The sequence below is a fragment of the Aspergillus tubingensis genome (assembly GCF_013340325.1).
Source record: "Aspergillus tubingensis WU-2223L DNA, scaffold_8, whole genome shotgun sequence".
Classification (NCBI taxonomy): domain Eukaryota; kingdom Fungi; phylum Ascomycota; class Eurotiomycetes; order Eurotiales; family Aspergillaceae; genus Aspergillus; species Aspergillus tubingensis.
Window position 1 is genome coordinate 1,465,011 of NW_023336282.1, and position 25,461 is coordinate 1,490,471.

The 25,461-nt window shown below is 48.6% G+C and overlaps 10 protein-coding genes across 10 annotated transcripts; 3 read left to right on the plus strand and 7 right to left on the minus strand.

Annotated features, from left to right (window-relative positions):
• Positions 1–40: 40 nt before the first annotated feature.
• AtWU_06842 (Saf4/Yju2 family protein) lies at positions 41–2,663 on the minus strand (the record flags this gene model as incomplete). Its single annotated transcript, XM_035501951.1, has 5 exons — positions 41–1,095; positions 1,153–1,353; positions 1,778–1,917; positions 1,975–2,052; positions 2,134–2,663. 5 exons carry the CDS (start codon positions 2,661–2,663, stop codon positions 41–43), a joined length of 2,004 nt encoding a protein of 667 aa, XP_035357844.1.
• A 563-nt stretch (positions 2,664–3,226) lies between these two features.
• On the plus strand, positions 3,227–6,037 carry AtWU_06843 (similar to An11g05770; the record flags this gene model as incomplete). Its single annotated transcript, XM_035501952.1, has 3 exons — positions 3,227–3,480; positions 3,576–5,925; positions 5,975–6,037. The coding sequence occupies 3 exons, from the start codon at positions 3,227–3,229 to the stop codon at positions 6,035–6,037; spliced, it is 2,667 nt and encodes an 888-aa protein (XP_035357845.1).
• An 894-nt stretch (positions 6,038–6,931) lies between these two features.
• AtWU_06844 (uncharacterized protein) lies at positions 6,932–7,333 on the minus strand (the record flags this gene model as incomplete). The annotated part of the gene is made up of 1 exon (XM_035501953.1): positions 6,932–7,333. One exon carries the CDS (start codon positions 7,331–7,333, stop codon positions 6,932–6,934), a length of 402 nt encoding a protein of 133 aa, XP_035357846.1.
• Positions 7,334–9,856: 2,523 nt separating this feature from the next.
• AtWU_06845 (uncharacterized protein) lies at positions 9,857–11,411 on the plus strand (the record flags this gene model as incomplete). Its single annotated transcript, XM_035501954.1, has 5 exons — positions 9,857–10,312; positions 10,377–10,566; positions 10,635–10,969; positions 11,050–11,307; positions 11,364–11,411. 5 exons carry the CDS (start codon positions 9,857–9,859, stop codon positions 11,409–11,411), a joined length of 1,287 nt encoding a protein of 428 aa, XP_035357847.1.
• Positions 11,412–11,805: 394 nt separating this feature from the next.
• Positions 11,806–12,216, minus strand: AtWU_06846 (RmlC-like cupin domain-containing protein; the record flags this gene model as incomplete). The annotated part of the gene is made up of 1 exon (XM_035501955.1): positions 11,806–12,216. One exon carries the CDS (start codon positions 12,214–12,216, stop codon positions 11,806–11,808), a length of 411 nt encoding a protein of 136 aa, XP_035357848.1.
• Positions 12,217–12,596: 380 nt separating this feature from the next.
• AtWU_06847 (Zn(II)2Cys6 transcription factor) lies at positions 12,597–15,098 on the minus strand (the record flags this gene model as incomplete). Its single annotated transcript, XM_035501956.1, has 9 exons — positions 12,597–13,038; positions 13,097–13,329; positions 13,386–13,805; positions 13,867–14,177; positions 14,227–14,609; positions 14,670–14,729; positions 14,798–14,898; positions 14,964–14,987; positions 15,057–15,098. The coding sequence occupies 9 exons, from the start codon at positions 15,096–15,098 to the stop codon at positions 12,597–12,599; spliced, it is 2,016 nt and encodes a 671-aa protein (XP_035357849.1).
• A 426-nt stretch (positions 15,099–15,524) lies between these two features.
• On the minus strand, positions 15,525–16,457 carry AtWU_06848 (SDR family oxidoreductase; the record flags this gene model as incomplete). The annotated part of the gene is made up of 4 exons (XM_035501957.1): positions 15,525–15,692; positions 15,756–15,912; positions 15,977–16,084; positions 16,150–16,457. The coding sequence occupies 4 exons, from the start codon at positions 16,455–16,457 to the stop codon at positions 15,525–15,527; spliced, it is 741 nt and encodes a 246-aa protein (XP_035357850.1).
• A 526-nt stretch (positions 16,458–16,983) lies between these two features.
• AtWU_06849 (FAD-binding oxidoreductase) lies at positions 16,984–18,694 on the plus strand (the record flags this gene model as incomplete). The annotated part of the gene is made up of 6 exons (XM_035501958.1): positions 16,984–17,371; positions 17,442–17,648; positions 17,708–18,040; positions 18,094–18,263; positions 18,328–18,546; positions 18,599–18,694. 6 exons carry the CDS (start codon positions 16,984–16,986, stop codon positions 18,692–18,694), a joined length of 1,413 nt encoding a protein of 470 aa, XP_035357851.1.
• A 1,167-nt stretch (positions 18,695–19,861) lies between these two features.
• AtWU_06850 (chitinase) lies at positions 19,862–22,525 on the minus strand (the record flags this gene model as incomplete). Its single annotated transcript, XM_035501959.1, has 1 exon — positions 19,862–22,525. The coding sequence occupies one exon, from the start codon at positions 22,523–22,525 to the stop codon at positions 19,862–19,864; it is 2,664 nt and encodes an 887-aa protein (XP_035357852.1).
• Positions 22,526–22,562: 37 nt separating this feature from the next.
• Positions 22,563–24,245, minus strand: AtWU_06851 (chitinase; the record flags this gene model as incomplete). Its single annotated transcript, XM_035501960.1, has 1 exon — positions 22,563–24,245. One exon carries the CDS (start codon positions 24,243–24,245, stop codon positions 22,563–22,565), a length of 1,683 nt encoding a protein of 560 aa, XP_035357853.1.
• Between the last annotated feature and the right edge of the window lie 1,216 nt (positions 24,246–25,461).

Below are 25,461 nucleotides of genomic sequence, written 5' to 3' on the forward strand. Positions count from 1 at the left end.
GCAACGCCTCGTAGAGATGCAAGAACCATCAGACACACATTCACTCCGAATCCGACGCATAGTTCACCAACGCAAGGTTCGGGCGGGGTGTCTCTCCCACCTCCCCAGCACTCTTCTCCATCTCCGAGCCATTCTCAGCACTCTCCTTCCCATCAGCCTTACTCCCAGAGACAACCTTCCTCCTCTTAACCTCAGGCCTCCACGCATCGGAATCACCACTCAAAAACGGATCCACCGCAGCCCTCGTATTCCCCCTCAACTCACTCCGAAACGCAGCCTTCCGATCCTCGAGCACCTCCTTAGCCTTCATCCTCTTCCCCTCCTTCTTCCCCCCACCAGCCCGCACCTCTTCCACCCCAAACAACGGCTTCATCCTCGCCCTCCGTCCATCCGCCGCACCCTCCCCAAAATCCACCAACCCGGCCCTAACCCGATCACTCTCAATCTCATCAACAACCTCAATCCCCAAACTCAACTTATCCTTCAACTTCTCCCTCTCCTCCTCCTTCCTCTCCAACCCCTTCCTCTCCGCCCGAAAAACCTTCCTAATCCTGCGACTCTTCTCATACGGATCCTCCCAATCCCTTTTCTGTCTCTCCTGCAACTCCAAGATCCGATCCCGTTCCTCATCCCCGCGCTTCTTATCCACCACCTTCCCCTCTAACCTCTCCAACGCATCCATCTTCCCCTTACTATCCACCCCAGTAACTATCTCCCCCACCTTCCTCCCCTCCTCATCAACCCCATAATCCCTCCTCCTCGCACCGGAAATGACCACATACTCCGTGTTCTTCGGGTCCGTGTGTATCTCGATCCACCCGCCACAAGCCCCGTGCTTCATTCGGAAACTGTATACCGGTGTGCTGTAGTAATTCCCGATTTTCTTTTTCTCGGCGTTGAAGCGGACTCCTTGTCCGATGATGGTCTCGTGCGGTTGGCATGTCGTGCACCAGATCGCGAACGGCATCTCGAAGCGCACGGTTAGGGCGCCGGTGGATTGTAAGTTGCGGGCGCGTGAGCCGAGGGGGTGTTTGTTGTGCAGCTTGTTGCCTGTCGTGAGGCCTTCTAGGTCTGGGGGGACGTAGCGTCCCATATCTGGGGTTTGTTAGTGGGTGATGTGGATGGTAAGGGGAGGGGGTGTATAGGACGTACTGAAGCCTTGCATGGTGGGCGGGTGGGTGTGTAGGATGTAGTATGTGGTGGTAGGGAGGGTATAGGTATAGAGATAGTGCTCGGCGAGCCAGCGCGGCGGCGGTGGTTTGGGGCGTTGGACGTGACGATAAGGTTGATGCGATGCGATGCGCATGCGATGCCGCTGCCTTCTTCCGAGGTGGTGTTGTGCTGATGAGTCAGCTGCATATTATGTGAGCATAACTTGCTCCGTCTCAACGTCATTTCTCGGGTTTGAGCACCGAAGAATGATGGCTCACAAGAATAGTCAGAGTGAGAGATATTGAGTAATAAGCTGGAACTACAGCTTGATTAAAACTGGTTTGTCCAGACTACACTAATACTAATAGTACAGTATCTGTGTCCAAATTCATCAGTACACCCTTGCTATCTTGCAGGCTTTGGAATTTATGTTATTAGTACTCAAGATAGTACCCATGACTCGCAAACGATCAATCAAATCATATAATTTTTTGAATGTAGCTAGTATTAAGACAGAAAAGTAACCCACGCTCAACGCCGACTTGATATCGCCACCTGAGAAACGTCTCCAGACCCACCGGACATCTTCTCTTATACAGAGATCAAATTCCTCAACCCTGCCAACCTTCAACACTATGATTCCAAAGCTGAATAGAGAAAGTCGGGGATGCGGGAGGCTTGAGGAGGCCAGCGCCGTACAAGATTCCCTCCTCCCAATTGCGCGGCGCGACTACTTCGGTGGGCATAAACCAGTTCACGAAAAACCTAGGCGGACTTGGTCAACTTGAGGGAATTGTTTAGGAGTACACTGGTATAACTTACAGGGTAGATGATTCGGGAACCCAGACCAGATCTTCACAGGTACGAGGAAAAGGAAGCCATCCCCAGCTAGCCATCTTTCTTGAGAGAGCAGTTAGTGATTGTCTTTGGGTTATCTAACAACTAATCGGATGGTAGTCAGGCATATGGAGGTCAGCTTACAGGTAGTTCTCCTTGAAGGAATTGCGAATTTGGTCACGGACACAGTACTCCATCGACCAGAAGATATCATCACTCTCTTCGTCTCCCAAGCGAATACCTGAGATCACCTCTGAGACCACCCAGACTATGAAACCCCCAGGCACTAGGCTATCGGCATCTTGTTTTCCCTCCAAGCTGTCCAGGAGTTTAGGGGTAAAGGTCGAAACCTTAAGCATGAGCTGGCGGTATGCTCTGAGCTCACGGGGAACCCAAACTTTCGCTTGCTTGGCTCGTACTTCGGGGCGGTCGCCGACTGTCTCCTCTGTAGGGATCTGCTTGTAGATCCTCATGTTTCCGTAAACTGGCGGCTTAGAGCCCACTTGTCGTACCTTCAGCAAGATGCAGGCATATGGACGACATTGCTTGGCAGTTCTTTGCTCGCTGCCCTGCATAACTACCTCCTCTTCGTGACTCAGAATGCGCCATCGCTTTGCCATCTCAACGACGACGCTTGGGCTGAACTCCTCCCGACCAAACCAGCGAGGAGACATGATTGTCACTATGGATGATCATGTTTCCGCACTAAAAGGGATAGTAAAGGTATACTGGTAGCTGTGAGAATAACAGGCTGGGTTTTATGGTTTGTAGTCGTCATCATTACATGCCCAGGCGCGAACTACAGGGAAGAACAAGCGAAACAGCAAAATGCAAGCAATACGAAGAAAACGAATGGAGCAATAGAGTTGTTGTATTGACTATATATAGCACGCAGCGAAACGAGCGCGATGAGGTGCTTTGTTGTGGCGGGCTGAGCGCCAACCATGTGACCAAGCTTAAACGACTTGTCTCAACATTACATTGTATGTCGCCACTTGAAGCTGTGTGGACCACGAGTGATATTCAAGTCTTCTGTATAGGTTGATCCTGTTAATAATGTGCCTCGTGGCTCAACTTGTGGCTTCATGAGCAGCGCAATGAGGGATCGGCGCGCTAAGCCCCGCCTCCGCCCTCTCTCCAGCCCGAAAGAGTAAACGACAAGGCTGACAGGCGCTTCACGAGAGAATATGAAGGCCCGCCTCCCACTCCACTTCTTTGATTCAAATACACTGCTAGAATGGCAGGTTCCATCCAGAACATAGTGGCAACTCCGCTACATGCTGTTGCCGAGTCGAACATTGCTCTTGCCCATGTGAACTTTGATTTCTCACTGGTCAAAGTCGAGGCGCCTGCCGAACTTCAACCCGTGGGAAGACAGCTTTCTCAAGCCCGGCGACAGTCTGCGGAAGACGGTTCATTTCACATTCTGGCTCGGCGCCTAGGTGTGCTATTTGATGATGTTCTGCCGGAGGTACCACTATTATTGGAGGCGTATGGGACACGTGCTAGTGAAATAGCCCAAGAGACTTCCCAGAAATTACACCAACCGAGAAACATCGTGGATGGATTCTTTGGAACCCATCTAGGGGCATTGATAGCACGACAATATGGGCTAGTGCAACTAGTGGCAGGTCGGTGCTTCGCATTCATCTTCTCGCATGTTTTTTGGCCCGCATCTGGACTCATCAGGAAGCAACGGGGGTTTGGAAGGATATTGTAGAACATCGCCAGGCAATGATTAGAAGACAAGCTCAATCATCTGAAATTATGGATAACTACTTGGCGCAACTAGCTGCCGCCCATGAAATCGATGAAGCGCTATTAGCAAGCTGGGATTCCAGTGCTCGAGCCTGGTTACAAATCGCAGACCAAGCGAAGAAGAAAGAGCAGATCCAGGTGCAGTTAATTGTCAACAACCGTTCAGTGGCAGTAAAGGACCAAGAAAATTCCGATGACCAGCCATCTCCAAAGCCAAACAGCTATGACAGTGTTATGTCTAACTTTAACCGCGCCTTGACTGCGATGGAAAGCTTGATCAAGGGGGAGCCACAAAGAATAACAGACGCGGGAATCATGCTCGGCTTAACCTCGTGGCATCTCTATCCGGATTTGGTAGTACTTACATCAAGTACAAAGGAGATATCCCAGAAAGATCGACTGGTGAAGGAAGGCGGAATCGTCACTATTGCAATCGCCCCTGAAACTGGCCCGCGTGCAGATGGAGTATATTGGTCTTTGCCACTGGCGAGTCTTCGTTACTACGGCACTGTTAGACGAGAACGATCGACTATGCATGACTCCAGAATCTCAGTGGAGCAACTACAGGCCTTAGCACTTGGTGCTTCTTTGGGCTCCTATGACAATGCAGTTTCTGCTGCAAAATTCATAGGGTCACTCTGGAGGCTCTTTCATTATATATACCAACTCAAATTGCATCAGATTGCCGAGAAACCACTGGAGCTTCCCGAGGACTTATCACGGTATAGTGTGGTTGACCTTATCGACGATCGGGAGTCGCTTGAGTCAATCATGAAACTGCTACAACTGATGTTCCCCCTCAGAGATGGCATTGAATTGCTGCTCTCGGATGATTCTGGAGAGAGACAGATCGCAATGCAACTCTTGCGATACGGCACCAACTATGGAAGATCCTGGCTTGGAAACGATGCAAGCTCATTGTCGGTGTTCCTTTGTCTAACCAATCTGCAAGCCCTGCTCGGAATGATTCGATACTCTGGTGGACGAATCAATATTCTTCGCACGCTATGCTCCAAGTATCAGCTCAAACCGTCTGAATATGTGATTCGCTTCCGAACTCGGCACAACTCGTGGGCATTCTCGCCTATATTACACAACCATCCAGTAGGTGTTCATGGTGGCATGAAAAGGAAGCGAGATGAATATGAGACATCAGATGCAGACATTATTGAGTGCGTCGAAGTCCCACCAGGAGAGGACTGGATTTGCATTGCTACGCCAGCGACATCGAGGGAACATGCTGTTCCAACCAGCGCACCTGGTGCCTTCGAAGACATATTTGCAGAGCTTATGGAAGATAGTCCGCAGACCAGAGAATCTGTTCTATTTGACTTTGTGTTTGGGGATCATAACCTCGCAGCCGTTTACAGAAGGCGAACCATCCAGTCACCACCCAGTAATAAGCCACTTCCGAACACAGTTCCACTGTCAATGGTCCAAGATCTGCTTGATAGAAATGCTTTGATGCCCGAGAAAGTGGCCGAATATATATTGGACCGGTTCGGGTCGACACAAGCTCTTCATGAGAACTCACTTCTCGCTCTTGGACGGGTAATAGACTACTACAAACACTACTTGCCTCAGGCTACGGTATCTATGAGCGTCATAAAGAGCCCTATGACCTCGTGGAAATGGGTCCCATCATTGTTGCACCCGCTTGATCTATCAGCCTCTCTCGCCACGCAGCAAGCTCGCGAAGGATCTATTCCTAGCTCCGTTTATTTAAGTCTACTATCTCGAGAACATGCATTTGCAGCTATCCTCCAGTTTGAGTCCGGTACAATCAGTCTGGATACCCCAGACCTTGAAGCGGTGTTTGCAATTTCCAGTGGCAACTCCCTTTTCATTGCCAAGCAACTACTATACGATCCTACTCCAGCAGATAGATTCGCGCCCTATGCCGTTTCTCATGCCATCGGAAACGTGGGGAAGCCGGGCATTGCTCTTCTTGTTTCCCCGCCCGAACTGGAGATACGAGAACACACGCTTGAGCGGTGGCGCCTTGTCAACCATCATCCATTTGATGGAAACCCAGTGGGTGGAAGGTTTGACGGTACATCGTTGCATTTGTCATTTACTGGATGGGATGGGCCTGTGAGCTTGGATTCTACCAGCTACAGAACCATGGAAGCCTACTATCTTCAAACAACCATCTCCGTCAATGATGGCGGGGAGTGGGTGGGAGATGTGGATATTCTCAAAGGACTGACTGATGTTCAGTTCCCAGCGTATCCTTCTTTCTCAAGAGGATTATGCAATCACGATTCTAGCTTCCAGACAGCCCTATTAAAATCGGCTGGAATGGTATCTATCGATTGTTGGGAGGAGATTCTAGATCCCCCTGAAGGTGTTCTCGTGCTCCGTTCGACACCGGTAACGTCTAATGATTCTAGAAATTGGCAATGGATGGTTCGATTAGCTGCAATAAGCATGGCATCTTCCAAGGGATACAAATGCTTCTGTTTACCTCTAGATAGAGACATTTGCTGGACCTGTATTGTTGGACAGATAGGTACCGACGGAGGAAAGCAACTTGTCGTGTGCTAAGTATGAATCAGTACTCTGCGATCTTGCTATCAATTTTGGAGTTCAATGGAATGAGCTCAACACCTTTCCGGCATGACCGCTAGTTATCAAGGGTAGTCGTAGACCCTAACGGCCTCGTGTTATTTGCTATTATCGAACAATGGCCAAATGAATAAGTCATATTAACCAATATGTAGTACATTTACAGGAGATGTGCGACACTGGTCAATGGAAGTGCATTATCGAATGAGCACAAGCAACTCAACATGGTAATGAAACATATCAATCAGACTCTGCTTATAGACAAGTGTGGAGAACTTCGGACAGTCCTGTGTCAAACATCAAGAACGGCAAACCAGCAAACACCATACAAACGATGCTGAAAAAGATGCGTATAATAGCCCAAGTAATACAAATAACAACACCAAAAGCCAATGAATTGTCGAAAAGAATACCAGAGTGACGAACTTAATTCGCTGGCTCCCGGAACCAGACACCACTTATTCAACCGATCGCTCGACCAATTCATGACTCGATATCATAGAATGCAGATCGATGTGCGGAGCAGCCAAAACCTCTCAGCCCTATCAACCATGTCAGCATGCGGTCGCAATACAATATAGCCTAATCGCACTCACCCTTTGGAAAAGTAAGTTTATCAACCAAAATAATTACGCTCACCACTACCAACCACAACATTTTCCGGCGAGTAACCGAAAAATGAATCCAAACCGGACCTGCCACCCGTGGCGCCACCCTTACTCGCATTTCCTCCATTCGCCGAGATATCACCGGTCCGGGTAGTCTTGTTCCCATTGTTATTGTAGTGGTAGGCGGTCGCAGTATCGGTCCATGTTGTCACATTCCTACTGCTGTTGTAGTTGGTGGTCGTATTACCGCAGTTCTCCGACGTCGTGTTGCCACAGTTTGTCGAGGTGGTATTTCCGGTGTTGTTGTTCCAAGAGAAGCTGTTGTGGCTTCCACCGTAGGGGAAGCCGCCGCTCCAGGCCCATGGGTTTGGAGTGTCATATTTGCCTCGCTTCCAGCTTCTGTGACACATGATGTGCTGAGGGATCTGAGTATTGGGATTGGGATAAATCAATTTAGTGTTCAAGTAAGCAAGAAGTAGTAAGTGAGAGAGAGGGTGAGCTTTATTTGAAGAATGATCAATGCCTGCCATCCGTGTGTTTTGGCTTGATTTACAACCATATATCTCATTACATCATTGCAAAGGCCTGGCTGCACAGGTACCTGAGTGGCTACTTTGGTGGCAAGGAGCTGAGGAGTTGGGTACGAGGCGTTCAGGTAACTCCGAAGTAGGGGCGCAGATGCCGCAGGGAATTCGGCGTGCTGTATGCACAGCCACAACGAATGTATCCTGGGAGAACAGAAATCGTACCAAATGATGCAATAGCAGTTCGGAAATGAACTGCACTGCCCTGCACTTTGAGCTTGATTTGGCCCTAAACTTATTAAGTCTTATGGCAGTGCCGCAAAGCACACGAACCTCTCAAGTATAGTGCAATTGACGAATTAGAACAATGGCCGTGTATCTATGACTGAAAGAAACCTATTCCTTCGTTGCTCTCTTTTGATTACACACTTTCCGTCTACAGCAAGTCTGATGAAGCCAAGGCACATCGTAGCAAAGGCGAACTGGTCCCCATTGACAAGGCTGTGCTGGCTAGCCGCATATTTCGAGTCATGCCCTGTTGATCCCTACCGAATGGGCAAAAGGACCATTTAGCTAATATGCGTCTATATGTGGGCTACGACAGATTTGAAGGCTTGGGTAGTGTTGCATGTCATAACACCAATATGGCGGTGGAAGTGGATCGGATATGTCTGTCCGACACGCCGATCGCTGGGACGATTGGACAACTCCTATTCCACGGCCACCCCGTAGACACATTCTAAACATGTATGCACTAAACATTGCTGCTCGAAAGCTGTCCAACAATGCCCGCAATCTCTCACTAAATTAGGACAAGCTCTTCGATCTGGCCAGGTATACCCCGCGGAGAAGGGTATAAAAATACGAATTGAATTGAATTGAATTGGATTGAAACCCCGCGGAGAAAGATGACAAAATAGAAGAATAAAAAATAACTTAGACTAGTTGGGCGATTGCCTCTTCATTTCGGTCGAGCTTCAAATTCTTCAAATTATCTAGTAGCCCTTGAGCCATATCGAGTCGAGCCACAGGGTCTTATTATCCACCCGCTCTCTATATTAACTCGCTCTTCACTCTCACCTACTTTGCCTCTTTCGCTTAAGCAATTAGAATGCCAATCAGACCGGGTATTTCGTCAGACGTTTCCATCATGTGCAGACTTCGGACAATGTCAAAGGTGGAGGTGGTGGCACGTTTGAACTCTGAGTACCCTCACCAGTCAAGGAACCGTGTGGCGAAGCGTGAAAAACACGGGATTCGTATAGCTGCATCTATCTCTGATCCAGGTTCTGGTGGTTATGACAAAATCACATATCAATATTGTGAAGTAAATTCGTGAGAGTGCGACAAAAGCTAGAGACTAGTGCTTTGTATTGTAGGCTACAATGTTAGCGTAGTGGTAAGTACCTATGGTTATGTATAGATTTTCGTTTCGGGACGCAGAAATCAGCAGTATAGAACGCTGAGGCGAACCAGGCTCGGCTGGTCTACAGCGAGACAGTTGCAAAATTTGCAATGAGCAGACCCCTCATGGCTGCCTGACTTATGTACAGCGGTAAATCCACAGACTTGCATTTAATGCGAACCAAAACTAATAAGAGGATGCAATAACTACAAATATAGCATATTCGTGCAGGATTAGCTGAAAAATTCGGTGACATATGATGTGACAGGTGCTAGCCGGGACTCAGCTGATTCTCAACTCCTGCGTCTGCGGCAGAACAGACAGCGTCTTCCCATTCGCAATATGTGACCTCCTATCAGATGTCGTCATCAACATCGGGGAGCTGCTAACCCCGAGGGTGATTGCAATGTCCCCGAGTAAATTGAAGTGTTACTTTGACGGGTGATCGTTACTGTACGTGTGGCTAAGCTGACACCTCCTGGTCCTCCTTCACTTTTCAGACAGGATTTACTCGCTTCCGTCATGTCCCCTCCCAAATTCCCCTGGGCAAAAGCTGAATCGCGCATAAGCATAGGCCTCCCCGCTCGAAACTAAATTAAGAAATGTGTGGTTCAGTGTTAAAAAAAATGGAATATTAAAGTTGGCAACTCTCCCAACATGTGTCAGGGCTGACCTTCTCTCCATTATGGCCTTCCCCGTTTTTCACCAGTTCACATACCACGACACGGACTTATCGTTACGCTTCCACTCCTTCCACTGCTTGTCTGAACTCTTAAATTATGAACTACCGTATGAAAAAGAAGTTTGGAAAGCATCGCTTCAGGAAATGTAAAGCACGAGCAAAACATGGTGGCAGGTGCAAGAAGCTCGCCACGAGCTCCGGTTCCTATTGCCAACATCACAAACACCTTTTGCTGAAAAGTGATGGACATCTCCCACCACGCTTGGTAACTGACAGACTGCAACAGTCTGCCAATGGGTTGGGCACTGGAAGCTCTCTCATAATGGTGCATAATAGAGCACCGGATGGAATGGATATTTCTGGCGATGCCGTTGCGGTCATTCCCATCGAAAAGTCATCTCAAGATGACGCGCCAGTACGGGGCACACCAGAGTTGACCTCCGGACCATCGGATACCTCGCTTGGGGACATATCCCAAGGGCAAGACTTAATAACCGAGGAAGCTAACGGCAACGTGGAATCTGGCGGACACTCTGAGGATCGAGATGATGCCGCCAAAGTATCATACCCCCCAGGGAAGCCTGACTCAACCCCCACAACCGACTTCTCGGAACCAAAGTCTGTACCAGGGAGTAACATCAACCCTGTTTTCAACTCGACCATTACAGAGAACAGCGGGAACACAACAAACACGAATTACGGCAATACTGTGAACAAAAATTGTGGAAACACCACGACGAACAATCGTACCTCGCACAATATCCGTGTGCAGCGCATGGTACGTATACTGTCAACTGGCAATCACCATTTATCAAAGTTACTAGTGTTGACGTCGCGCCCAGATGGCTCGCAAATACCATACTGTCATCACAAACAACTACTCCGGGTTTTCACTGGATAAGGAAACCATCAAGACGCTGGTGCAAACGGCTGCAGCTGAAATGCCGAACATCACGCAACGATACCATGTGCCTGCTGGCAATGAAAAAGCCATGGTAGAACTGGCATTATTCGATATGGTCATTGTCTGTGGTGCGTTGTTGCAGATGGAGATTGATATATGTCCTCCGTTAAACTAACATTCATTTTGCATATTCTAGATAACAGTAACTCCATGTGGATATACTCGGATGCCATGAAGAAGACGTTACGGCATCTTGTGACAGTCTCTTCCCTTCTTTTACCAAAGGGTATCACAATCCGATTTCTCAACACCAACAACGACGGAAAGGATCTGTACGAGAATATCACTGAGGGCTATGAAGTGGACAAGATATTCCAGGATGCCAGATTCCTTGGTATTAAACGGCTCTGGAACGGTCCAGAGCTGGGGGATATTGTCAATCAAGATATTATCCACCCTATGATCTTCAGAAAGGCCCGTGCAGGGGAGCTTAAACGGCCCGTGATTACTATTATGCTGACTGACGCGGACGTTAGTAATCCCGAACACTGAAATTATTCGAAGAGTTTATGGAATTTGAAGCTGACAAAATCCGGACTGAATAAAATTAGATACCTCCCCAAGGTCGGGAAACACTCAAATCAGGCATCCGCTCCTGTAAGAATGCACCTGACTTGGAGAAGTACGGTGACAAAGCAGCGCTCTTTGTCCTCTCTCGAGTGGGCAATAACAAACGAGGGAAGGAATTTGTCAGTCAACTGGAAAAGGACAGTTCAATCAATGATATGCTACACTGTTCTCCGGATAGTTTGGATAAGTGGTTGGCAGACTGTCAGAAGATTGGCAATGAAAACAAGTATACAGGCAAGGTGAGTACATCTGCACCATTTCAAGCCTTCTATGTGTCAGTACTAACTGTGAACAGCTCATTGAGCTTTTTCTTACTGCATTGGACCGCAATGGAGCTGCCTGACTCAAACCCCGTTTACCACATTGATACTACGAGCCGACACTGATACGGTTGTAAATCATATCTCGGACAGTTTTCCTGGATCCTTCAGGTGTGTATAACACTCTTCTTTCCAAGAATCGAAGGTTCTCAGTACCATCTACCAAGTATGGTATTTAAGTTTATCTGAACCGCGATTACAAAGCAATGGAATGAAGCGGGAGAAATGAAAGCATAGTGAGATTGTAGTGAGAGTGTTGTAAGAGACAAGTGAATCAATAATACATAGCAATGTACGGATATTAATACTGCCGATGAACCGAACCTTCCACATTAGGATGGCCAAAGATACATTCATATCTTTCACGTCTAAACCTGATATTCTTCTGAGGATAAAGACCAACCCCAATACCTCAACTTATCTCGCTCTCTCCACCATACCCTGCAACATCGCCACATCCATCGTATACAAATCCGACCCATCATCAGCCAAAAACACCGAAGGTCCTCTGCTAACCATCAAAAGCTCCGTTTCATGCTCAAACGGAAGAGGATCATGCACGGCTCCCTTACTTTCTGAAACGTAATCTCCCTGAACAAATGCGCCAGTTTGAGGGTGTGCACCGCTTCCTTTGAGAACGTAAATCTCCGCACTTTCAACATGCCGATGGCGAGGAAGCAGACCGCCGGGTTCGGCGCGGACCATGATTGTGTATTCTCCGGTCTCTGGGACTAGCTTGACTATCTTGATAAATACACCCGGGGCAAGAGGAAGCCATTCCAAGCTGTCGCAGTGGACTGTGAACCCTGCGTCGTGCTCTGAGTGCATGTTTGGCGATGATCGGCTGTTCACGTTTGTAGGGTGGTGATGTTGGCTTGCTTCGGCTTTGGGATTGTTTAGCTGCTTGTATGTGAGGATTGGGGAGTATTGGATGCGTACATGAAGGTTTTGAATGGGAGTATTGTGTCCAGGTATTCTTTTACAAATTTTCGTTGATTATCTTGAATGTGAGATATAGATTTGGGACGATGGACAAGGTAAAGTGGAGCTAAACTTAATATAGAATAGCCGACTACCCGAGCCACCGGAATCCCGAACGAAAGAAGAAAGACTCCGAGCGCCCGTCGAGACCGTCCGCTGTGATCCCGGCTGACTGATTCCGCCCCGCCCCCCTACCCCCGCAAAAAAGAAGAAATGATAACATTCGTTCATATTTCAAAAGGGTCCATACCACTGCTGAGCCAACCCGCTGGAATCTGGCTATTGAAAAGCTGCCACATCAGCCAGTCGGCCGAGGCATCCAACTCCGAGTTCGGTATCGGTTCATCACTTAGCCCGAAATTGCTATCGAAGGAGGCGCTCGGAGGAATGCCATCCGTAGTGACAGGTGCCATTGCTTGATTCGGGGCGGATGCACGGAGGTTTGATGATATATTTTCTGGACCAGAACCCGCCTCTTGGAACAGCGGCTCGCAGAGATCTTCCAGCGACTGGAGAAGGTTTAAAAGTTTTCCAAGATGTGGATCTTGCTTGAACTGTGACAAACTCTGCGTTATTTGTTGAAGCAGTTTAAAATCGCCATGATCCAAAGTTCCGATGATGTTGCAGATGACCACGAAGAAGGCGCTTAGTGGGTAGAAAAACAAAGTCCTGTTCGATAGTCAATGTCAATAAATGAAATCAAATATGTCCAGGAATATCAGCGAACCATGTAAGAAATGATGGATATGGCTCTTCAAACCCCGGCATTTCCTCCGCATGCTGCTGGATAAAGTGAAATGCTCCAAGTGACTGTCGGGCATGTACGAGACATTCCCTGTGTATTACTGGACTAAATGAGCTTTTCAAGCGTGTTCGGTCGATCTCGACGAAAATCGCGTAGTAGCAGAAGTCGACCGCAACCCAATCATATTGTACCATTTTCGGGAGGGATGCGCGATTCTAAATGAAGCGTTGTTAGGGGTAGAAGCAACTATATGTGGTCCTGGTACACGTACCGACGGCATTTGTCGAAGAATGCTCTGCATCCTGGACTCAAGGAGCTGACAAGTCTCCAAAGCCTGGCTATTCGAAGCATTCTTCGGGTCGGAGGATACTGCATGTAATTTCCCCTGAACCTGTGCGAGGTCAAGAAGGACACGCAAAAGCGTATCATATGGCGAACATGGGTCTAGGACAATGAGATCCGTCGGGGATACCTCGAGATCAGGCAATGACGGAGGGCGACTGAGGAGGGAACTTAACGTCCGATCAAGATAGTAGCACCAGTATACCGCACTATATACCTCTAACTCCGAGTCTGAGCGCGCTGGTACCCTGCGGATCTTGTGGTAATTAAGAGATGCAATCTGTCGAGCAGCATAAGAGGTAAGGACCCAACATTGGTTCAGCCTCCCCAGGTGCTGCATAAGCAATGCCTACGGACACGATGTGAATAAGGCAGTCGTCACCAAAGATGTCTGCGACTCAGGGACTTACACTTGAGAGTAGAGCTTGTATGGATGAGATGTCTGGCTGTTTGAGTATGCTCAGGTTCTCAATGCTCCGAATCGTTGCTGCGATGTAAGTCGACCTAGATTGGGACAGCTGTGTTTTCAGGAGCGGGCTGCGCACGGTTCGTGACACCTGATATATATGAAATATTGCTTTCACATATATGCAAATGCTATACTGATGGAGGAGTTGACCTTGTAGCCGAGGTTCACTTCGTAACAAGGCTGTAGCCATTTCTTCATATGTTTTGCGCGAGATGTGATCCGGCCACTGAATGCACATCGATTCGGGCGGCCCTAATTTCATCAACCATGACCAAGACATAACAATGTAAAAATCTCATACCTTGTAGGAGCATAAACAACAGCTCTCGAGGGGGTGCATCCGGAATCGAAAGGGCGGGATCGTTAGGCTGAAACTCTTCCATGATTTCGTCCGAATGCTGAGGCTCACTCTCTGCAATTTGGTTCACGAGTTGGAGAGCAGAGCGAAGTATGGATTGTCTCCCGCGGTTGACATGCCTTGAGTCATTCAATTCCAGTTGGATTATGTTTTTTGCCTGTATTGCATGATAATTGGGGCCCTCGACGCTAGGTGTCGAGTGCGTAGGCGTGGTTAAGGATCTCTCCCTTGAGTCCAGAACTTGGTCGTTAGGCTGGCTGTGCTCTATAGCGGTACTTCTATTCACGTTTCTTTCCGCTGCCCTACGGCCTGATTGCCGGTTGCTTCTGTAGTTGTTCAGCGCACCGAGCCTAGAAAGACGACTCCGACAAGCTCTCACACTTTACCTTTGTGTCTGTGACGGCTGTTTTTCAAACGTTACTATATTTTCTTGGGGCCTTAGGGTGCTGCCGTTCATTATCAGTTACTTCATATGTATAGATTACTCTTCAGTATGACATGAATGACAGCAAACCTTTGGTTTCTCTTCTTAGCTGGCCGTCCGCGCCGCCGGCGTTCGCATTCCACACCGGCATCTGCGCAATTGGCACAGTGCGCTCGACGATCACACTTTATCTATTACATTGTATTGTTGTCAGATTCAAAATGTGGTTTAAGCCTGGTATTTATGGTATTGCAACCTTCTTCGCATGACATAGGTCACACTGTTTGCTCTGATTAGCGTCCACAGCTTTCCCTGATAATTCCGGCCTATGGGGATGAGCAGAACATACCGCGGGCAGAATATCCCCAGTGTCTGTGAGATCTTCCGGCATTGGCAGCAAACTTTATCGGAAGTTCTGATGTTTTCACGACCGACTGCAAATATCTCTGACAGGAAGCTATAGTTGCAAGGTACGCTGAGTGTCAAGCGTGCGGAGCGGGAAGGGAAGGGAAAATCAACCACCCGGCTGGCTTGCTGACTGAGCATTCCAATCGCAACCACCAAAAAGGCAACTCCTGGCCACATGCCTATATCATAAGAGTTCACCTTTTTTCAATCCAACTACTAACAAGTACGTAATGATAAGCAAATTTAAAAGCAGTTTTGTGCTGTTACTTCTTCCAACATGGTAACAAGATGTTTCAATGCCATGTTTTATTCCATACTGTGTAGTTGCGCAATAATCTGATCTCTGGTCTATTCTATCTGGACATATAGTGCTAATAGTACATAGGGAAATATGATCTGCGCTCCCGGACTACCAGGGGACGTCCTGGCCTTTATAGGCTTCCCACCCTGGGACATGGATATTCTTAAACCGGCCATTGTCCGCACGGTCTGCAGACATAGCAATGTTCAATACCGCCTCTGCACCTTGAGGCACGGTCAGGTCGGCATACTTCCCACCCATGTCACTTTGGAGCCACTGATAAGTTTCGTTAGATGCTCTGATATTAACTAACCAGTAGATCGGGAAGTGAGAACTTACTCCAGGGCTGACTGCGAGGAAAATAAATCCTTCCTCTTGGTAGGAAAGCGCATACTGGACCGTTAAGGCGTTTAGTGCTGCTTTGCTGATCTTGTATGCCGGGCAAGGAGCGTACGATACTTCGCGTGCATTGGTCATCGAGCCATATGCACTCGAACTGTGATTGAAAGCTGTAAGTCCCTGATCGAGGATCTACCTATCTTATTGCATTTGATGCTTACATATTGATGATCTTCTTGACCTTGCTATTCTGCATCAAGGGAAGATAGTGGCGAAGAACGTTATGTGTTCCAGTTACATTCACTGACAACTGGTAGTCGAGGTCGGACCTATTAGTTTGAGGTCAGTCTCGGTGATGCTCCAAAAAAAAGAATGGATCCGCTAGGCTACTTACATTGACGCTAGTTTTCCATGTGTCTCACTATGAACTCCAGCGCAATTGATCAACATGTCCAGACTGTTTTCGTTTAATGCTGATCTGACTTGCTCGGCTGATTCAGCGATTCTTGACTCCTCGGAAATATCCAAAGCGACGAAGACAATGCATCCATTGGACTGGGCGATAAGTTCCGTAAGCTTCGGGCTGCATTTCCGCGCCGTTGCAATAACCAACCCTCCTTCGAGGCAGGCTCGGGCAGCTAGCTGCCTCACTAAATCTAAGCCTAAGCCGCGGGAACTGCCAGTAACGAGAAAGTTCGACATCTTGGGAGGTAGACTCTGTAAGACGTTTGATCGGTGAAACGTATTCTAAGAAGTGCAAGGCATCAAATAATATCGCAGATTTCAAGGAACTAAGTATGTTTGTACAGCGAAGTGTTTTGCCCCCTCGCCTTGGGAGATTTTCTCCGTCGCCAACGGTCCGGCCTTCCGAACTGGAAGGGTAATTGGTAATTGATCCGCGGGCCCACTTTCCCGATGTAGTCGGTCTTCCCCTCACAGATGTGCCATATGCGACAACAACGTCGAACCACCGCGGTTTGGCCGAACAAGCCTGTTATTGCAAGACCTGAAATGTAGAATCAGACGAAAAGAACAGGCCGGTCCAGAAGGTGAATGCAGATCTTCAGCGCTCTAGTATGACGCAGATTCAAGGAACAATGTTCTTTCGGCCGCGAACCTCCCATAGATATATAACCGCCACAGCGGGGTTTGAACTGCTTACTACAGGGTTCCGTTTCACAGAAGTTCAACGATTCACTAACTTATTGAAACCTAACACACCCTCAATATGGCCGAATCCTGCACCGTGGAGGATCATCTCAAGATGCTGGAATCATTCCTGCGTCCGGGTGAAATAATTCGTACTACTTCTCCAGATTACCAATCGAGAATTGAGACCTGGGCTGCCCAAAAACAACTGAACCCTCATATTGTTCTTCGACCCACATCTGTTGACTCTTTGAGCAAGACAATTGCCTACCTCTACTCCACAGAACTGGACTTCACTATTTACGGCCATGGGTTCATGTCCGCATCCGCAAGCGATGTGTTGGTGAATATGTCGGCGTTCGATGGCTTTCACCTCGATAGAGATTCGGAACTCGCCACGATCGGAGCTGGACAGACATGGTCAGATGTCTATCAGAAGCTGAGTGAAGTCGCACCGGAATATGGAAGTAAGGATTCTATCTTCAATCTTCCAGATCACGTATTCTGTGGGCGGATACTGACACAAAACTAATGCAGTCGTGGGAGCCCGCACCCCTTGTGTGGGCGTTGCAGGCACTATCATCAGCGGTGGCTTTTCATGGCTTTCCAGAGAGTACGGGTGTATCTCAGACCCAGCGAATATGCTAGATGCGAGAGTCGTGAAGTATGATGGCTCGGTTGTTTGGGCATCCTCGGAGCCAGATCTTCTGTGGGCATTACGTGGCGGCGGAGGTGGCTTTGGCGGTAGGCAATATGAAACGTTCTAAATTTGGAATGAATAGTTACTAACGCGCAAACTTTAGTCGTCGTTGAGGTTGTGCTGCGAGTGTTCCCTTATCCGCAGAATATTTGGGCTGGCCCGATTCTGATACCGCGGGAGAAGCTCGAGGTGACAGCAGACGAAATTGCAAAATTTGTTTCTCGACCTCTTGATCCAAAGGTCTCCATGTTTCTATACGTCGTGAAGAAGCGGCTGCTAAAGTCAATTGGGGCGGACTCAGATATGTTGGTACTGCATGCTTTTGACGCCTGCGGAGAAGCGCACGGTCGGGTCAACTTCCAGTGGGCACTAAGCATCCCCGGAGCTATTGACCAAACTAAGGTCACTACGTTTGCTGGTGTTGCAGATTTACAGGGTAAGGCCACAAGCTTGCAAGTGCTGGTAAATGTATGCTCATCATTAGACAAGATAAGGTGCATATTGCCAAAGGCACCATGAAGCAGTTCTGGTCACCGTTGCTTCTACGAGAACTTTCAAAGGACATCATCATCAATGCTGTTCAGTGGTCTGAAGATATCGGAAAACTGGACGAATCGCTCAGTGACTGCACCTATTTGATCTTTGAGCTGCTGTGTTCGGTAAGTCGCAGGAACCGATAAACCCGCAGAAAAGTACTTCATTCTTACATACTGAATGCTGCAGCGCGACCCTGAGGGAGGAGTAACCAGCTGCGCCTGGCCACGACCTCAAGGGGCCAAGCACATCTTGCTTATGGGTCCCGGATGTCCGGCTGATGCAGGACGTGACCACGAAGATCTGGTACGAGATCTTGCTATCAAGGCAGGCTCCAGAGTCTTGGGAGAAAACGCAGATCTGCATTACCTTCCTAATGGTTTCGAAAAGTTCTATGATGAGAAAAAGGTAAGTCTGAAGACTCAATTATCATCTGACCTGCTGCTCATTCGTGAACTAGATTTGGGGTCCACATTTCTCCCAGTTGCAGGATTTGAGAAGAAGATATGACCCGCTAGGCAAATTTAAGGGGGCAGTTACTCACTCTCATACATAATTCATTAGTCCAGTATGTTATTGGACACATATGACGACAAAAGGGGAAGGGAATGGAGAAAACGAGTAAAGGAAAACAAAAAAAAAAGACCCATGATTCGCTTGAGCAACAGAAGCTAATGGCAAGTCGTGGTTTTTTTAGTCTGCAGTAAGTCTTTAATCAGGGTTGTCAGAATCAGTAGTAATATAGTTAGTCACTGTCCTGAGACCACAGTATGGGTATACCTTTCATTGCGATATCGGGACCCTGAGAGTTAAGCATAAGCACTAACTAGCATAACCCGTCTCTTAGTCATGCGTATAAAATCCCCGGCATTAGTATGCACAGCAGACCCTGCAGATCAGTGGGTCTCAGACAGCCCCCACCATCTTATCTTAGCGGGATATGCATGACAACAGGATTGACTTCTGGCCGGCCCCACACTGAAAGTCGAACGCCCGTGGGGCGTATTGTAACACTAGCGTATACGAATGGGGCCCCCACGCAACCTCTAGCTTAAAGTAACAACATTTTGTAAATAAAGACAGTGAACTGCAGAAGTTGATGTATCTGATATATGCGACGGATGACGAACAAACCATATGTTCTCTAAAAACACTACAATCGCGCACAACCCCAACAGCTTGGATTCGTGCTGCTACCAAGTAGAAAAGTGTCTACTCCCTTGCGTTTCCGGCAAAGACGCAGTGACATTTGAGTGGAATCGCTGTTCCATGCAGAGTGCGAGACGTAATAGAGAGCTGCTAGTGCCAGTGTGTCTGAAGTATGTAAAGCTCCCTTCTGGGCTCAAGGGGGTGGCAGTACTTGAAGCGTGATTGCGTTACTGAAGGTTCTGGGCATTAAACTCCGTGTGCAGTACCGTCTACTACAGATAGTGTTGAGGCGCGATTTTACGTGTGAAGCAATGAAACAGCAAAAATGCAGACAAAACGAACGCAAAGATGCGGCAAAAGAGTGCTTCTATTGGCTATCTCGGTGCGCGCAGCGAAACAACGCGAAACGATGCTTTGCGTGGGCGGCCCGCGCGCCAAGCACGTGACCAAGCCTACATGAATGCCTCCACAGATAGTATATAACATCACATTCTAGTCAAACAAACACGTCCATCTCCTTCGCAAGATAAACCGACCTGTCATCTTCGGCCAGCAATATAGCGCTTACACATTCCTAGTATATCCCCCACAGCACCGGCTCACTCTTGACATTACCATTGCAATCCATGTTTCCCTTTGCGCCGATCAGCCCATCCCTAGCAAATTTGTCGATAGCATCGTTGATAATATCAATGACATCCTGCCCGCCAACCTTGAAATTGACATTCCCGTTGGTTTTAGTAGCCTCAATGCCGAAATGACAGGATGCGTGACTGGCAATCTCGCGCTGGTTATGGCCGACAACCTGGGTCGTCCAGCTAGTGGATGCATCGCCCTCAATGTTCTTGATGATCTGGCGGCAGTCTTCTACCTTTGGTGATGCATCGCTAGTTTGGTCCACAAAGGTTGACTCACCGCACTCATCTTTACCAGGCGGGATGTCGCAGGGCCAGTTCGGGCTTGAGTCCTTGTCGGCCGTGTCCCAGGATTGAAAGGCGCGGGCGGGGCTACAAACAGGAATCCGCATGAAGCCGGGAGTTGTAACATCCACGTCTATCAGATCGGACATGGTGCCGTGGTTCGTTGGATCTGCTATGTTAGCGCCGTTCTCCCTCCCGTTAGCTATCCAGGTCCGGACAGAGCCCTTGACTAGCTCGTTGGTCGTGATGCCGTAGTAGCTATTGTCGCCGGAGATGTATTCGATTCCATTGGGAGCAGAGAATTTGTTGTCTTTGCAGACCGTTTGACAGGGGCCGGAATCGTTGATGATTTTGCAAGTACAGTCAGTCGCATCGCCATCCGGATATGCGAGGTAGTATTGCCGATTGTCAACGCAGACAGCCGTGGCATCAATGGTGTCGTCGTCCAAGTACTCGCTGATGTCCGGGTCATCGTCGCAAGACTGGCCTGAATCAATGATAAAAGTATAAGATCCAGCTTGGCGCCACAATGCGGGCAATGCAAAGCCGACGACGCATTTATTAATATTGGCAAGCAGCTCATTTTGGGTATTTCCAGTATCAGGGGGGTCAGTATCCCTCTTACCCTCGATGAGCTTGCCATCTGATATGAGTTCCCAGAGGGTATCGATGCTCGTGTCGTTTCCACCGAAGAGGTCATCCAACGCTAGCGATGTGACATTAGACCAGCCCCACACCACTTGCCCTAGGTAGGCAGAAAATTCATCTTGTCCCTCCGGCGACCATTTGGGCTTACTAGCCGGAGGTAGTACATCCTTGGCGGTAGTTGTACCTTGTCCAAGGAGGGTCATGGTTGTGTCCTTTGTATTGTCCAGGGCGCTGCCAGAAAACCAAGCGTTGTCCTTAAGCATTGTGTTGAACAGCGGCCCTGCAGTGCCCAGGGCACCAAGAGTGATCATGTCAATAAGGATATTGAGCCAGGTGGTATCTTCTTCTGGTGGGATAGGCGCAAATTTGTTTTCCATATCATCCAGTGCTGTACCGACAAGGGTAAGAGAGTGGAATAAGCCAGTATAGTATTCCTTGTACATCTCGTGAATTTGGGCCATTGAGTACAGGATGAGAAAGGCTGCGGGGCCAGAGTGGTCTCCATTTGCAGCGTCTTCGCAACCAATGGAATTGCAGCTCGAGGACTTTATATTATCGCAGGCCTGAGCCTTGAAATAGGTGGTACTCTCAACAGATTCCATGAAAGTCATATGGCGCGGGCGATCGGTGTCCTTCCAGATTCGGATAATGTCACGCCACGCTGTATCTGTGTCCATGTTCTTCCACCGCTCTGAGGGTGTGAAGTCGAATAGATTTGCAACATTATCGTTACTGCAGTTATACGAGGTCCAGTTTCCGGTACGCGTTTGGTCAGTCTTAGGGTCCTCCCCTGCTTTGGCAAGCTGGATGAAGTTGGCCCAGCTTGTCGCCGGCTTGGGAACATCATGATAGGTTTGCAGGTCGCTGGCCCAGTCAGAGGTTCCACCCAAGCCCCAAGCGCTATACAGGGTGGTGCGGGCCCTTTTTGTGGCGGTGCTCATGTAACCGACCCATTCATCCTTATCGTAAATGAGAATGTCGCTATTGCTGGTCGTGTCGACATAGCTTTTGACGACCCGAGAGGAATCTTTTATGATATTATCAATTTCCGCGCCAGCAAGGTAACCTGCTGTATTAGTACATTCGCCCTTCTTCGCGTCAGAATTCAAGCGGTCGCCAGTGTAAAGGCAGTCCGGCCCCCAGCAATTTGGGTCTGCCATCTTAAAAGAACGACCGTAGCTTGTCACACCAACAATAACCTTTGCGCCAGGGACACCTGCCTTGGTAATCATTGCCAAAGACTGTTTAGTTTCTGTCAAATTCACCTGGCTGCGCAGACAATTACCCGTATCACAGCCTTCCTGTGAGTTGCTGTTATGCGCATCCCACTGGCCGTGAAGGTCATAGGTCATATAGACAATGTAGTCGACGATCCTAGCCATCTCCTTTATGGGGAACTGCTTCAGGTACCAGTAGGATGCCGGTGCGGCAATGGAGACAGACTTTCCCGGCAAGAGATTTTTGAGAACGACAAGAAATGCCAGGTAGTTGGGACCGTCTTCCTCCGTCCCAGGGTCATTTTCAGGGAGGTCAGGCGCCCCTGGATATTCCCAGTCGATATCGACACCATCAAGGTCATTGTCCTTGATAAAGTTGGCAATATTCGTCGCCATCGTTAGCCTGTTCGCCGGTTTGACACCATTACGGAAAATCTTGTATGTTTCAGGCATGGTTGAGAAGTCCCACCCACCAATCGAAAGAATTCTCTTAGCTCCTGAGAGTCTCTTGAACTCGCCAAAAATTGTAGGTGGACAGTGTATTCCCTGTCTCAACCTCCCAAGAGTCGGTCAGTGTTCCGAAGCCGAAATGAAGGTGCGTGTATTGCGAGGTATCAATCTGCGAAGCATCCTGAAAGAGGCACTTCCTGCTGAGGCAGTAGCCTTCATAGTAGGCGATTTTGACATCCCCAGACCCAGATCCTTTCACAACATTCATCCCACAATTCGATATACAGCCGTAGGTTCCTGGCTCAGCCGTTCCCGGGGCCCCAGTGTTTGTATCAACACAGAAGTCCGCAGTTATGCCGCATTGGCCCCATATATTACAGCATGCGTTGAGCGGACAAGGGTTGAGATCGGCAATATTCGAGCCATTCGATGGCGGGATTGTGCCTGGCTTTTGGGGACCACACTGAGCGTTGGAGATCTCTGCGGGGAAGGGCGGAGTTCCTTCACTCAAACACATAACTGTATCTTTGAACAGAAGCTCGCAGCCATTCCAACCCCAGGTGTCCTTGTTAAAATTCTCAAGATCATCGCTGCTCAAACTGTATTCCGCAGCGAGGCTGTCGCAATTGTCATCGGCCTGGACCTGGTATGCCCTACATGAGCCGTCTTCGTTGGGCTGGGGACGAAAATCAGGAAGAATTCCATCAGAGCAGCAAACATGCTGCTTAGGCTTCAACGTGGAGCAGAAATCATTGCCGGGGTTGTACTTCGTGAAGTCAGCGCCCGAGATGCCGCATTTCACTGCCAGGTCTGCACAGCCGTTCCCAGCGTCAACCTGTACAGTTGTACACTCGCCACTCCCCCTTTTCTGAACCAGATTGCGCCCTAAGTAAGTGGAATTGGCCGCGGTAGTGTGGTTGTCATTCAGGAGCGGCGTAGTGAATTTCACCGAGCCCGCAAGCTTGACAGATCCGGGGAACGATAAGCACGTCGCATTAGCCCAAGACTTGATTGCACTTTGTATGGGAGCAAAGGTTCCATTGCTCGTCGCCATAATACCGAATACATGTGTGCTATCATAGCCTTCCTCACAGAGCTGCATAGCTAAGCTAGGGGTGGAGATGGCAAGATTGCCAAGATTGTCCTGGAAGAGCTTGAGCGCAGACTCGCCGAGCCCTTGTTTCAGCAGACCCTGGCCAATATACAACCCGATTGTAGCTTGACCAGACTGACCGTATATGATAAATGGCCTATCGGACTTGCCATGCTCTCCATCGGCATAGTGGCGCATCTGCCTAACAATTGACCGCAGCCCAGCACCCGCCAGACCGAAACCCTCCTGCCACCACCCAAGTTCAAACTGAACATCAACGGGCTTGCTAGAAGTAACATGAGTTGTAGTCGCTGGAAAAGTGGCAAAGTCCGGCCCGTATGAAGAGCAGGCCTGAATGCGGTGGGTTCTCTCCCAATCATCAACATCGTCAAACAGGGAGAAGTCATAGAAGATCGTTTCCTTGCACTTCCGGATCTGCTTGAAGCCCGAGTACACCGACCAGTTCCCCGTATTGGGCCCAGCATCACGGCAGCGCTCAGGACAAGCGGAAGCACCGCTATTGTAGCTCTGGCTGGAAAAGCTACGGAAGCCAGGGCTTGCGATAGCTGAAGGTGGCCATGCGGTCAGCACGAAGGCTGCTGCCACACCGAGCCAAGCGAGGGCCACCATGGAAAAGGAATAAAAGATAGAGAGAACCTTGATGAAAGGAAAAAAAAAAAAAAAAAAAAAAAAAGGGAAATAGGAAGGAAAAAGAGGAATAGATAGGAAAGAAAAGGAGATGTCTCAAGGCAAAGACCGTGTGTGAATGAAAAGAGAATTTAAGGAAAGACTGTGTGGGCTGTGCCGGAAGGAAAGAGCGTGACTGAGGTAGGAGTTGAATCATGAGAAGGAGAAAGGATATTGACAAGGAAAAGTATTACCATTTATATAAGAAACAATAACCAGGATTCCAACATCGAGCACATGCAAGTCTCTTGTTTCCAAAGCTCCGAAAGCGGATTTCACGATCATTCTCGACCGGGCGTTGCACGCGACCCCCCACGGTGTTCATCTTGCGGCAGGGACACATAGCAATCTAAGACATACCATGATTGCTGATTGGGTAAGTATCTATCTTGCAACTGTATATGAGTGGTGGCTTCTCGCGAACCGACACCTTAGTTATCCTTGGCGCAATTTCTCTGTCAGCTCGTAAGTCGAAATTGTTGGGGGTAGAGCGGCGGTATGACGGGTGGCAGTAGCGCGGGAAATTCCCCACAACTGTGGGGGGCGAACTTCCTAATCCGATATTAGCGCAGGGTAGGGCGATCCCTAGATAGACCGGAGAGAGGGAAAAGGGCGGGTAGAATATATCGAGCTGGAAAGCAGTCAGAATCGCGAAGGAGACTACCCTTGTGAGAGAGAGGAGAATAGATGTGTATGGATCAAAGTTGATGAAGGATCTGTTCTGTGTCTCGCTATAGTGAAACTCCCAAGATTGACGTTTATCGATGAAAGGAGGTCCAGTAGTGTTCCAACCCACTTGAGAGGACTTGGCAGGCATGAAAGGGTCTGATATTTCCCCCTCTACCGTCAAATCTCCTATGTTCTGTAAGCTGTGGGTACTTATCTTGACCGTAAACTCTAAAGGTTGCATTAAATTTGTAGGCACGGTCCGGCTTGGAAAAGATGGGAATGATCGGTGCGCACCGGCCTCCGTGATATCAGCCCACACTAAGGCCAGGTAGCGGAGGTAGGACTCAAAATGAATGTGATTTGCAGGTAGTGGGTGTGTGGTGGAGGCCAAGACAGTAGTATAAGCTAGTGTTAAACCGTTTAGTGAAAGTAGCCTTAGAGAGATCACTTGTGATTTACGTAGGTTGGATATCGCACATTGTGTTAAGAA